We start from the raw sequence: 14,776 nt of genomic DNA, 5'->3' as shown, positions 1-14,776 counted from the left end.
CATATTATGTGGTACATTTGTTATATTGTGTATGCGTAACCATATTATGTGGTACATTTGTTATATTGTGTATGCGTAACCATATTATGTGGTACATTTGTTATATTGTGTATGCGTAACCATATTATGTGGTGCATTTGTTATATTGTGTATGCGTAACCATATTATGTGGTACATTTGTTATATTGTGTATGCGTAACCATATTATGTGGTGCATTTGTTATATTGTGTATGCGTAACCATATTATGTGGTACATTTGTTATATTGTGTATGCGTAACCATATTATGTGGTGCATTTGTTATATTGTGTATGCGTAACCATATTATGTGGTACATTTGTTATATTGTGTATGCGTAACCATATTATGTGGTACATTTGTTATATTGTGTATGCGTAACCATATTATGTGGTGCATTTGTTATATTGTGTATGCGTAACCATATTATGTGGTACATTTGTTATATTGTGTATGCGTAACCATATTATGTGGTGCATTTGTTATATTGTGTATGCGTAACCATATTATGTGGTACATTTGTTATATTGTGTATGCGTAACCATATTATGTGGTGCATTTGTTATATTGTGTATGCGTAACCATATTATGTGGTACATTTGTTATATTGTGTATGCGTAACCATATTATGTGGTACATTTGTTATATTGTGTATGCGTAACCATATTATGTGGTACATTTGTTATATTGTGTATGCGTAACCATATTATGTGGTACATTTGTTATATTGTGTATGCGTAACCATATTATGTGGTACATTTGTTATATTGTGTAAAAACTGTGTCGGAATTTGTACAGCGCCACCAAGCGATGAATCCATAAACCATCATCAACGTATTGACGAGCAGTTCCGCCTGATCAGCTAAAATAATTACTCATACAACTTACAGGTTTTCCATGGATGACATCGTAAACATATAATTGTTATAGAGAAATGATAAACAAAGTCGGCAACATGGCTCGAAAATGGGAAATTAACATGACAGTAATTCACCATATGAAAAAATCGCACATGTTGGCCAGTTCAAACTCTGGCAAAACTGAGGTAAACAAGACTGTAGTGGGACTGCACCCAGATAAATCACTGGAGAAGCAACATTAGAATTGAAAAACACACACAAGTACACAAGTACTAAGTAGTAAACAAAGAATCATATGTTTGTCTCATCTTTGATCCAGGTGATGAACGCCCTCAAACGGAGCTCACCTGAAAAAAAATAAGTAATAAAATCAGTGGCTACGAATGGTGATTGGCTGATTATTTGTACAAAACCCCCAAGGCGTGTTAGAACCCGCCGCTATAGACGATGTTTCGCTGCAGTGAAACACTCTCACAATTTAGCATTTATATATAGGTAGCAGTCAAACATAAAGCCTCTAATTATATTATAATCCAGACGAAGGCAAACAGAGGGAAACATTTATTTATGTATTTAAAATATTTTTATATAAAATGGGTATAAAATGCTCTACACATTTTGTAATTGCTTCTCGGAGACTCAATATTCAAACATATGGATAAACACACTTTCTTTGTTAAAGAATTTACGCACCTTCTAAAATTCATAATTCAAGAAAACTATTTGGATGTACAGTCATGCCAATTGTTTTACCGGCATACGTGTCCTGATTTGTGTGGTCACTTTTGGGGTGTATTTGAATCCAAGGAGTAAACTATCACTAATGGCGTAATGTCATCTATAATTATGTGATAATCGCATCAATAGAAGAATATAATATTGATAGTCATATCGATATATCGGAGATAATATTCATTATATTCACCATTATTATTAAATACTTGATTATATAATATTTAGATGATTTACACTAATGCTAAGTTGACACCTATTTATACATGTTCAATTGTGTTATTTTCTGAACTACAGCAAACTATCGTCTATAATGACGGACTGAAACGCGCCTTGTGAAAGACATTGATAACTTGAATCTAGCATTCTGTCCCGCTCCACCTTTGGTGGCGCTATACAGGCATTACCCGTCACAAGGCGAAGTTTATTTATTTTTTTTGCACTACACATTTTCTAATCGCTCATCGGAGACGCATCATTTAAACAAATACTGATAAATCGCCAATCACTTTTGTTTAAAAAAGTCAATATATTATTAATTGCTGGTGCCTATCCACGTGCGTAGCCGTATATAGTACCGACACGTTTCTGACGTCAATGTTGTCACATCTTTGAGTGATAATCAAGTGTGCGACTCGCATGCCAGAAATTAACGTTCGTTCAAAGCCATTCAGATATCTTTTACATACCAATGTCACGAACAAATCGCTCACAGGTGTTGTTTTTGCTAATGTTCGGATGGTCACACTACAAGTTCACATACATACATACACCTCTTTGGTCCTCAAGCATTGTAATTAAATATGTTACCATAACCCTTAATTACAATGCCAAAGGGTTAAAATAAAATTACTACAAATATACACAAAAACTGATTACCAAGTATGGTAACCTAAAATAAAAAGTGAAAATCATTTAGTATCTAAATATTTAACATAAGTGACAATCATATTTACTTTCCTAAAATTGTTTAAGCTTAGCCTTTGAAAATATCCGGGGAGAAGGACTCTCACCATCAGGGGCGGACTGATAATCTGTGCGTTTATACAGACGGTCTACGGCCGTCGAGTCTCACCACTAATTGTTCTAATCTTTAGTAGCCAACATTCAGAATGACTGTTCAGTGTAATTATTGTTGGCAAAGTCAGTCAAATTCCAGGGCCGTTTGTTGGTCCCAGTCCGTGCTTGGTTTCTCAAAACTTGAAAAAATAAGGTAACCATGGTTTTAAAAAACAAACTCTAAACGCGATTCCGGTGACTTGAAAATGTCGCTCCTTTTCAATTTTGTGAACAACAGAATTACTCGCTATTTGCGTTCTGCATACTACTGGGAATAGTCAATACAGCATATTATTAAACTACATAACATGATTACTGCTGATAAAACAAAGCTGAGGCTTGCCACTAAATGCAACTCACGCTGCTATAAGACACCAATAACAATTCGTGCATGCGTTAGTTAGTTAGTTAGTTTGAAGCCGTTTTCTGTTCGACTTTTATTTTTATTAAAAGATTTCCTGTGTCACAAGTGCCAATTTGTGGACCATTGTCACAGCAGACGGCTATTTGTAGACAAGTGTATCCCATGAACCTTTGCGTTTTAGCGTGATTTGTTATTATAGCTTAGGACTCAATTCCTGTGAATGCGCCGGCGACGACCCTTATGTTTAAATAACTTAATTATTATTATTATTATTATTATTATTATTATTATTATTATTATTATTAATTCTTATATAGAGCATTACATAAAACATATAATCTCCATGCGCTTTACATAATAAATAGTTATAAAAATACATTATTTAGATAAAATAGGATTACTAGTACATTAAAACCAGATAAAAACACATCATTTTACTGATGTACTATGGCAAGCTATATGGTAAAGATGAGTTTTTAGTTGAGAATTGAAAGCAGATGCAAAGTAGGTGCAAGACGAAGAGTTCTGGGAAGTGCGTCCAGAGCTTGCGTGCAGCAACCGAAAATGCCCTCTTTCCGTTGTTTAAACGGGGTTCAAATGACCTTATAGTGGACGAAAGACGAGTTTGCCTAACTGGAACTGGAATAGTAATGAGGTCAGATAGATAAAATAGAGCTTTATTGTGTAAAATCTTCTATACAAGCATTAAAACCTTATAATCAATACGTCAGGAAACAGGTAACAGGTAAGATTTTGAAGAACAGGAGTGTTCATGTCACGTGAAAGGGTAGCCAATCGAGCTGCAGAATTTTGAATACGTTAAAGGCGGGCAATCAGATAATCAGGAAGATGGATATATAGACTATTACATTAATCCAATCTAAAGGTTATAAAAGCGTGAATTAACTGCTCAGTACTACTAGGATGTAAAACATTTATAATACGGGCAATACTACTTGATGCATAAGAAAGCAAAACTATCAATGTGAAACCCAAGATTTCTCACTAGATCACGTGCAAGTACAGAAAAAAAATTGCCACAGAGTGACGGTTGCGTCCAGGTCTCCAGATGGCGCCATCTGTAGAAATTCAGTCTTGTCAAGCGACCTTTTATCGGCATTTGGTGATTTTATTTGCCAATTCCCATAATAGTATTTGTTGTGTCTAATTTTTCCACGATTCCCATCACGTTTCTGATCCCAACGAAAACGGCGACTACTCGACCTGCAGTTTTAACTTCACATTTCATGTGACATCAGGCTTGTGTAGGGCGACTTTGTCCGTGCAATTGTGGATAGAACAATATTTGGTAATTTTATGTAGTTATATTTAAACCAAAAATTGAAGCTTTTGCCGCTTTAACGGGTCTGTGGAGAGAAATGCAGATTATATTCGGTAATTTGTACTATTATCTCATGTGATACTTTGGGAGAACTATCAACGATAAATCGATTGTGTGTAAATCTGTTCTAAATTCGAGCTATTCTTCCCAACAACGTGACGTGTCACCAATCCTCAGCGTGTTTTCATAAACTCATTGGTGTTTCTAGTAATTGCTGTGGGCGTTTGAGATCGATAATTTATTCATTTACACATATCCAACCACAACACAGGTGATCTGGTTGTCATGGAAATTGTATGGATGATCGGAGCGACGGAGAATAGTAAAACTACTCTGCCTGGATGAGTAATTTCACAGCTGCAGCAACCTACCTTCTATAAGATTCGTGAGACCATGTTGTTTTTAAAATTCATACTGGTAATATTCTCGCTCCATCACTGTATTTCAGCCGACGAGTTTCGTATTCTGATTATGATGCCGTCAATACCAGCTGTCCCTTTCAACAGTTTACGAGTTGGCCCGGGAGCACTAATCGCAGTAGATAAGATAAATGACGATCCAACCCTTCTAGCTGGGCATAATATAACATACGATATACTGGATACATTGTGTGATGGTGTTAACACCCTGGGTAAAACGGTAGATCTCATCACAGACCGTACTTATGCAGCATTCATAGGTCCACTGTGTTCAACAGTGTGTAGACTGACTGCCAGATTAGCCGTCTACTACAATTTACCGACCTTCAGTAGTATATGCACGGACAATGAAATGCTGAATAAAGATGAATTTACGACTCTCGTTCGTACATACGGACCACAATTCAAACTTGGCAACTTCTTCAGATCAATATGCGATGCCTTTAATTGGAAAATAATATCTGTGATCAATGACGATTTTGTCATCTGGAAAGTGCCAATGGCTGGCATAATATCCGCAGTTCAAGACGCCAATTTTACCATATCTTATCATTACGAAGGAAATTTCGAGGATGAGCAAATCGTAGACATTCTGACAGAAGCAGTCCGTTTTTCAAGAAGTGAGTATGAGTCTCTTCGGCCGACAATTTCAGACCTGTTAGCATTCTGTGTATACAAATTTAAAATGTAGTATTGTATGTTCAATGTTTAAAGTTGAAAAACGTGATCGGTGGTTCGAGGTATTTTCCAACTTTTCCATGTTGTGAAACACTGTAGCCTCGGTACAGACATCACTCGTACCTTATATCAGTATCATATACCGTATCAGCATATCCTGCAACACACACTATTCCAACATATCTAGTTCACGGCAATTCGTAAACAAATATTGAAATATCCATAGTGTGTCTGTAACTCCCATTACAATTCAATGTTAAAATTATGTGTTTTCATTCTTTCAGTAAGCCATTATACTGTTTTCATTGTTTTTGTCGTTTGATGCTTGTATTAATCACATTTGAGCAGTTAAATTGTGTTGGCTAGCGCTGGGTGTATTGCTTGCTCAAATTATAGCGTACAGTTTCTTGTTTAAAAGCCAGTTCCGATTTCTAAATCAGCCGTTCCATCGCATACACCGTTTTCGAGAAATGGATCGCCGTGCAATTAGAGGCATGCTACGAACCTACATAAAGTATGAGTTGTCCGCACATTAGAGTGATACGGTTAAGTAGTTTCACACTATTAACTGATCAACCAATCAAGTAGGTTGTTGATTGCATACTTTGTTAATTACCAATCATAGTCGATAAGCTGCCATGTTTTCATTAAAACTGAGTATATTAGGATCCATAGTACTATTTCCGACGGAGTCGACTTCGACTATTTAAGAAAACACATACTAGTACATGTTATTCTTAGGCGCGATTCGCTGGCCAATCAATAACAACCTTAACTAAACCCGTGTGTAGATGTAATTATGACTGTCGACTAATTTAATTGTATATTTGGATTGTATATAAAGCTCCAATACTAATATGCCACATATTATCGAATCAAACGCATTGCTTCCACGAGATAGAATAATAGAGTCTAATTCTTCCACTGCCAAATATTGAAGAAAAACTAATATTTTATTTTATTACCCACGACCAAATCTCGACAGTAAACTAATTATATTGGCCATGTAGGTTAATTACGGTATTTTCGTTGCAATCTTTCTATTGAACTGCATTTCATCAAAATGTCCATGTACAGTATATTGATTATACGATGAATTGCTTTGATTATTAGCCTCACACATGTCAATCAACAAACAACATTCTGAAAACTGATAGAAAACGTTTCAAAAACCAAAAATTACATACAATAATATAAAACCACGTGATCAATTTGCGCAATCAGTGTAACAATTTTTTTAGTAAATATATAACAGACATATTGACATGCTGCTGTAAACTAGATCACATGTAGTAATTGGATGTTTGGTATTATTATAATTACTACTTTATAACGTGAACTTGAACCACCTTTAGTATAGTCATCGATTTAGTTCACATTCTCTCATCGCCACGTTAGGAACGTGGCCCAGGCATGTTGCTATGGAGATATCCCGGAAACGTTATTTACCGAATCGTACGATGTCTGATTACACGCTAGAGCGACGACTGCTCTGACAAATCAACTTTCTCCAACATTAAGAATTGTATTGATTTGAGGTAATATGAATATGCATGAGGTCGTTTGATTCGAACAAATCAACATCATGAATCGAGGGTATTTGTATTCTTACCGACATTATTTTGCCAGAATTCGTCACTCGTATAAATTAAACAATATTTATGCTAACCATGGCTGTAATTTTAAACGAACACGTGAACGTAATATTGTTCAAATCAAATACGGCAATTTAAAATATAAAAATGTTTAAATATGTGATGTCATCATTTGAATCTTGGCAGCAGGCAGAGCACATAACATAACGTATTATTTTACAAATCAAAAGAAAATTTAAAATATCTATAAGCCATGGGATATATTGAGTGGAATTCTACAGGTGGAAATGAAAGTAATCCTGATTATATACCGTGGTATACAATGGCTAAATTAAAATTATGAAAAGGTAGTTGGGTGAAATCAAATTTCTGTGTTGTGGCAATTTCAATACTATATAATAGTACACACAAAATTAACAAAGGCTGAATTTTAACTGATTTTCCACCTCAGATTGTGAAAACATAAACAACTCATTTCTAATAGGCAAAAAGGCAAACGTTAGAGACAAACACGTCACAGACTATAAATACCATAGTAATTCACAGAAAGATTAAATTTATGTTTGTTAATTTTGTTATTTGTGCATTCAGGGGTTGGGTGGAAAAGTTTATGTTTTTAGAAAATATGTACTGAAAATGAGTAATAGCAGAAACCATAGCATTTCCCAGCATTCCTTGTAAACCCATTTTACTGTGTGTATTGGCAAACATTTCTACGTGTGTTTTCACTACTGTACGTCCACGAATATATTATTCCCACCCAGATACTGATGCTTGCAGGTGACTGAGAGATAAGTGAACGATGAATTCAATGTTTATTGTTATTCGTTACGGGCGATTTGCTTCGGGCCTTTTCCGTATTTGTTACGACCAGTTATAATCGATATTCAGAAATTATTTCAACGTTGAGTTATATAACAGTTTTTTTTTGTATGTATGTTCTGAGATCTAGTTTTTAAGTATAAACAATAATTTTAATAAGTGTCAACGTTGTTGATCAAACAATATACTCGATAATTGCCCCCTTCAAAGGGCAATGGTCGTCGCGCCGCTTTCTATTCGATATGGGACTTATAGCGACGTATACAACGCGCGTAAAATACATTGTTTATTTACATGAAATTTGAACACGCGCTGCGCGACGACCGCCGCCCTTTAATGTTGTTAGTTACCATTAAACTCCAGACATTCAATACTAGTATAACATTTTGTTTTGTCGAATACTTCACAAAGCTAACTCCGAGATAAAACTATATGTTTGGTATTTTGTTACATTTCACAACGTCGTGTCGGGCAGACTGGAGCTGTTTTTCGAATGGCTTGAATTTTTAGAGACAAATAAACGCCGCGCCGGTATTGTGTTGAATCTATAATTACACAAATTGCGGGCGATCTTTAAACAATTTTATTTTTATAAAATTTCGTTCGATTTCTTATAATATGCAGTGACACGAATTATTAAGAAATTCTACTTTAACTTTAGTCATCAAAATTTTAAGTCAGTGACGTCTGTTCTTTTTTGTTGATAATTATGGGAGATTTTTGAAGCAAACGATTGTGATAGTTTGTTCACCCCTATTTTTCCCAGTCAAAAAGTTTAGAACAGAGCGTAAAATACAGAAACGGTCCTAGTTTTAGAAATTTCGAGGAAGCAATCATCGTAGATTTTACGACCAGTTCTTGAATGCGTGGTTAGCTCAACTGTTAGTGAATTGTTATATTTTATTTAGCGTGCATCAACGAATCAATGAAATAATTATAAATGATTCACTGTGATGTATCACCAAAGGTCGCAAATTGACCGTAAAATTATCACTGTCATTCAGTAATGGAGCAATACATAAATCACCTTGTTATTATATCGCTTGCAATTTATGACATTAAAATCCAATTTCCTTTCCAGTAGCAAATTTAAAATGTAAGCAACACGGAGTAAAGTTGAACAAGGGAGAATATACTATATGTCACAGTGTAAGATTGTTGGTTAAGTGTTGCGCGTCACATTATCAATGTCTTGTTCAGTGTCACATGTCAATAACCCTGACACGCCCAGCAAACGAGAACATGACCTTAGATACAAAACAAAGTAGTATCTACTGTTGGGGTTTGTTATTTTCACTACCTAATGCAGTCGTACCAATGAGATACGTCATCAGTAATGGTGTTTAATGACAAGGTATACGTATAATTATTTACATGACTTGTTTTAGTCACACAATTGCTTGTATTGGTGGACTGCACATACGGCAATCATCAATTCACTACTTAATTTTCTCCAGTTCAATTTGAATATCCCCATTAGGAATCTTATTTTTAGAGATCCAATTACCAGGCCAATTTCCCCTACATTGTGTGAAATATATACTGCTAAGTTAATTCTAATTATATGAATACGTGAACAATGAATTTAATCTATTTAACCATAAAACAGTGTATTCCTAGGAGACCCCACACAACCCCACGAAACCTCACGCAACCCCACGAGACCTCACGCACTTCCTTATAAACGTTAGCTTTTAGCGAGTTTGATGGCTCCTAGGCAAATGATTTACTAGTATGTGTCACGAGACCTGGTGCATGGCGTAATGATTGAGGGTTCGACTCCGTTGGTGGAAACATGTACATGCATGTATTGTCTACTTGCCAGGCTAGCGGCATTCTGGGTTTGAAATATTGTGTCTAAAATATGATGACGTAAAGTTGAAAACCATGCAAGGGGGTGAATTGTTTTCATGGAGTCTGAAGTTGTATTGGCGATCTGCTCCGCTAGGATTGCCCTTAAAATCACTTGTGTGTATGATTTCCAGTGTCTTCACGTATTCAATTCTTCTGTGATTTTTTTGGCTTGGCCGAATTCGCCCAAACTTTGCAGGCAGGTTACATCTTCACTCTTGTTAGTGGGTAAAATTGGGAAAAAAAATCTGGCTCACCGTTGCCATAGCCAAAACTGATTTTTGAATAGCTTCGCGCCAAATGTATCTCCTACATATTTAGGATTAAACACCTCGGATATAGCTCATTGTACTCAGCTTGAGTGTGGGCACAAAGTTACTATTTTTTGATATATTTTTTTCATTACAGAGAAATGTGAGCCCAGATTTGGGCTAACTGTTTACCGGGGACAGCTTTTAAACTTCTCTGTGATTTTTTTGGCTTGGCTTGGCTTGGCTTCGCACCGCTAGGTCACTTCGCACCACATGGTCACCTCGCTACACATGGTCACCTCGCACCTCGTGGTCTCTTCGCACCACAAGATCACTTCGCACCACAATGGCACTTTGCACCACCTGGTCACTTCGCTACACATGGTCACCTCGCACCACGTGGTCTCTTCGCACCACAAGATCACTTTGCACCACATGGTCACTTTGCACCACATAGCCACTTTGCACCACATGGTCACTTTGCACCACATGGTCTCTTCACACCACACGGTTCTTCCTACCACATGGTCACCTCACAACACATGGTCACTTCGTACCGCATGATTCGTTTCGCGGCATATGGTCATTTCACACCGCATGACCACCTCGTACCACAAGGTCACTTCCCACCACATGGTCACCTCGCACCACATGGCCACTTTGTATCACATGGCCGCTCACAGCAAATGGTCACTTCCTACCACATGGTCACTTCCTACCTCATGGTCACTTCCTATCACATGGTCACTTCCTACTTCATGGTCATTTCCTACCACATGGTCACTTCGTACTACACGCAAAGTGTAATTTAAAGTTTAATTACTTAGCTTTCTGTCTGAGGAATTATTCAATACATTGAACCGTTGATGGTCCTATTTTAATATATTTATTATGCATTTATATTTATGTAAATGATGCGACAGGTCATATATTACAATAGACATATTTTTTACTAACATTGTTTAGTAATAACGATTGAAAATGATTACTTGTAATGACACGAGTTACCCATCCTCTGTCTGGAATCATATTTTAAATAACGTATTCATTGGTCCTTATTTAATGACTGAAAAGAATTGCCCCAATAGTGACTTGTTATTATTAATGAATTGAACACACAGTGAGTTTATTTGTATCAAATTGATGTGATTGTCGGAATTTGTGTATCATAGAAGAGCACGCGCGAAGTAAAATATACAAAATATAATGACAGAACACCGTGTCATGAACAATAATAGCATGCTGTTCAAATTCAGATAAGTGTTTTCAAAAATATTTTCAAATATTCACTATGTACGTATATTTACGTATAATCACGGGTACAAAATATTACTTTTTAGTTATTAGCTATAATGTACATGTGGTACGAAGCGTACCCGTAGTATAGAGTGACTGTGTGATGTAAACTAACATTGTGTTACTAAATGACCTAGAACAAAGTGCCTTTGACACAAGTTACCGCGCTCATCGTCAATATATCGTAGGATAATAGAATTACCGCTTTGAATAGAAAACTGTTCACGTAATTTTTTGAAAATGCCGAGCAAGCTAGGGTAATGTTGTCCGAATCCCCAGGTGAACAAGCATCGTATTGAACAAAGCAGTGTTCATCTAAACTGAATCACTCGTTGGTTGTATAATCAGGGATTATCTAGTCTAAATCATCTGGCGATGTACCAGGATGAAGATTTAACAATATTTACAATATTGTGTTGTTTGTTTTTAGTCATCGTATTTGGAATGAAAGGCGAAATAGTTCGACAGTTTATGATAGCTGCAAATCGTATGGGACTAATCAACGGAGAGTATGCATTTCTTTGCATATGGCATTATGAAGACCTGGTAGCATTCGGTGATTTTTCTTGGGACCAAAGTGACGAAGAAGAAAATACACTGGTAAAGGAGGCATACGAGGTAATGTGACATAACACAGAACATAGGACGGCAATATAGTACAATTCAAGAACACAGCAAGGCAATAGTGGTCTCACTTTGTTTGGTTAGAATTGGCAAATCTCCCGTGAACTCGCTTTGTTACACCGTGCGTACGTCACGGTCCGCGCCAGAATCTCAGGCCTGCCTTGTATCATATCATAGGTATGCACATTCGAATTGGCCGGCTGGCAGCAATTTTGTTTTAACAAATGCAGTTCCAGGGAAATAACTCTGATATGCTTTGACCCATCACATTCAAACTTGACACATACGTCACATATATCTCAAGCATGTATTTATTTCATTATCCTCGAGATGGTCAAATGGCTGTCATTTTAGTGTTAAATTTTATTAAAATCAATCATTTCTGCCATTCCGGATTTGGATCTCGGTCGTGCAAGTTCATTCAAACTTGATATGTTCATTGTATGTAATGGCTTTTTTCAAGATTCGATTCAAAGTGGCTGACCATTCTGTTTTTAACGAATGCTGTTATTAAATGTTGTGTAATGTTGCTAACATGGCTGGACTATACATGTGCGCATTCATCTGTTTCAGAAACTGATTCAAAATGGCTGATTGTCATTATCTTGCTAGAAATGTATTATGAATGTCATGGGCAGAAAGACAGAATAAAAGAATGGATCACACGAACTGTCACCACGTTGTATCATGTCTGTCACACGAATGTAAATGTCTCACAAAAAACTGAACAGGAGCTTGTCATGTCTTGTTTGGTTTGAGTTTGTGAATCTTCTGTGGACTAACTTTGTTTGGTTTGAATTGAAGAATCTTCACATGATTTACACTAATTTACACTATGCAATTTTTTTTATTATTGTAGGCGCTTTTGTTCTTAGCAGATTTAGAACCGGACACTGATGAATTTGTAGAGTTTTCACATGAAGTAAAATCACGGACAGCTTCAGAGTTCGGTTACACATATGCGGAGGATGAAAAGGTAATCGATCAATTATAGCATACATGTACACGTTGTAAGTGGAATTGGATATACATTGAGTACATGTCTTTATCTCGCATTCAGATCTCTCTACTCGTCGGGGCAATGCATGATTCAGTATACCTGTATGCAGTAGCTCTGAACGAGACATTGGCTGAAAACAAGAGCGCATACGATGGGCTTACAATAGCTAGAAGAATGTACGATAGAATAGACCTACCAGGTGAAAATAATTCTATGTCTTCATGTTATAATTTGTTTTTCAATATTCACATGGAAATGTCTAGAATACCATTATTGTGGCCATTTAGTGTTGTTCTTTTTGTCGATATTTTACCTTATTCACATTTGTACATAAATTATTGGTTGTGGCAGGTGTTATGCAAATGACTTTAGATGCCAATGGTGATATGGATGCAGATTATATGCTTAATGATATGCAGTATAATAATGATGGAGAATTCAAGGTAAGATTGACAATATATCCATTAATAGTTCAATATACTCTCCACTAATGGCAATATAAAAGAAATGTGAACAACCAAGAATACTTTGCTTACGCCTGAATGTCTACTATATTGCTATAAACACATGTACAGTAAGAATACTTTGCTTACGCCTGAATGTCTACTATATTGCTATAAACACATGTACAGTAAGAATACTTTGCTTACGCCTGAATGTCTACTATATTGCTATAAACACATGTACAGTAAGAATACTTTGTTTACGCCTGAATGTCTACTATATTGCTATAAACACATGTACAGTAAGAATACTTTGCTTACGCCTGAATATCTACTATATTGCTATAAACACATGTACAGTACGAATACTTTGCTTACGCCTGAATGTCTACTATATTGCTATAAACACATGTACAGTAAGAATACTTTGCTTACGCCTGAATGTCTACTATATTGCTATAAACACATGTACAGTAAGAATACTTTGCTTACGCCTGAATGTCTACTATATTGCTATAAACACATGTACAGTAAGAATTGCTTACCAGTGTTAGAAATTTATGCTAATCGAGTTTAATACAAGCTCCCTCAGATATTTATTCAACACTTTATATTGTTGTTGTATCTTAATGACACTCGTATTTCACGTCTAGCCTTGTATTCAATTCAAGAAATAACATTATCATTAATGAGTAAAACGTCCACTCGTATTCGTAATATTAACATATAAGGAGAAAGAAAATTACGTTTGACAAAAAGAGTGGCAGTATTGTTCAGGCATGTTTCCATGGCAACCGTTTCAAAATTTATGAACATTGATTGGGTGATGCAGCCATATTGTCCCATTTTCAAAACTGGAAAAATAATTATCACATATAAAAGAAACAGAACAGATGCGACATTCTGCACTCATAGTTGGTTATGATATGTTAATTACGTAATTTGCATAATTAATAATTTCAGAAAAAGACATACAGAGCACAAGGTAGAACCAAAAACAACCACAAAACAGCCACATATTGTTTCATTAGGTCTCATTGTCTACAGCAAATATGGAATATTGATTGTTCTTTTACAATTGACCGTCCTGCAAAATTATATTTATAAATTATTAATTTATATTTATTTCGAATCAAATCATGTTTCAAAATGGATATAATTTCAACTTTTCACTAGGTTTAGAGAAATACTCAAATCTGAATTTTGTATTTGTCAGTAAAATTCATTCAAAGTATTGGTTTAAGAATAACTTGAAGCGGGGGAGTCGTCAACTGCCCATGCGTCAGATGGCCATATCGTGTCTATGTTTGCAAACAAGCGTCTACGTCACTGGGACTCAATTCCCATGCGTGCGCCGGTGACGAACCTCCCGCTTTAACTATTTATGCCAATGAACAATGCAATGTGTTTCATTGCAGACAC

The 14,776-nt window shown here is 35.9% G+C and overlaps 1 protein-coding gene across 1 annotated transcript in view; it reads left to right on the top strand.

Moving 5' to 3' along the window:
* The first annotated feature begins 4,768 nt into the window (after window positions 1-4,768).
* LOC102802679 (atrial natriuretic peptide receptor 1-like) overlaps window positions 4,769-14,776 on the top strand; it is an 85,267-nt gene continuing 75,259 nt past the window's right edge. Inside the window, exons 1-5 of the mRNA XM_085502903.1 lie at window positions 4,769-5,414; window positions 11,718-11,905; window positions 12,771-12,887; window positions 12,972-13,110; window positions 13,263-13,354. Of these exons, the coding sequence (XP_085359029.1) occupies window positions 4,769-5,414; window positions 11,718-11,905; window positions 12,771-12,887; window positions 12,972-13,110; window positions 13,263-13,354 (1,182 nt within the window). The remainder of the gene's footprint in view (window positions 5,415-11,717; window positions 11,906-12,770; window positions 12,888-12,971; window positions 13,111-13,262; window positions 13,355-14,776) is intronic.

The sequence above is a fragment of the Saccoglossus kowalevskii genome, chromosome 1 (assembly GCF_978046115.1).
Source record: "Saccoglossus kowalevskii chromosome 1, keSacKowa6.1, whole genome shotgun sequence".
In the NCBI taxonomy this organism is placed as follows: domain Eukaryota; kingdom Metazoa; phylum Hemichordata; class Enteropneusta; family Harrimaniidae; genus Saccoglossus; species Saccoglossus kowalevskii.
This window is presented reverse-complemented; position numbering and strand designations above follow the sequence as displayed.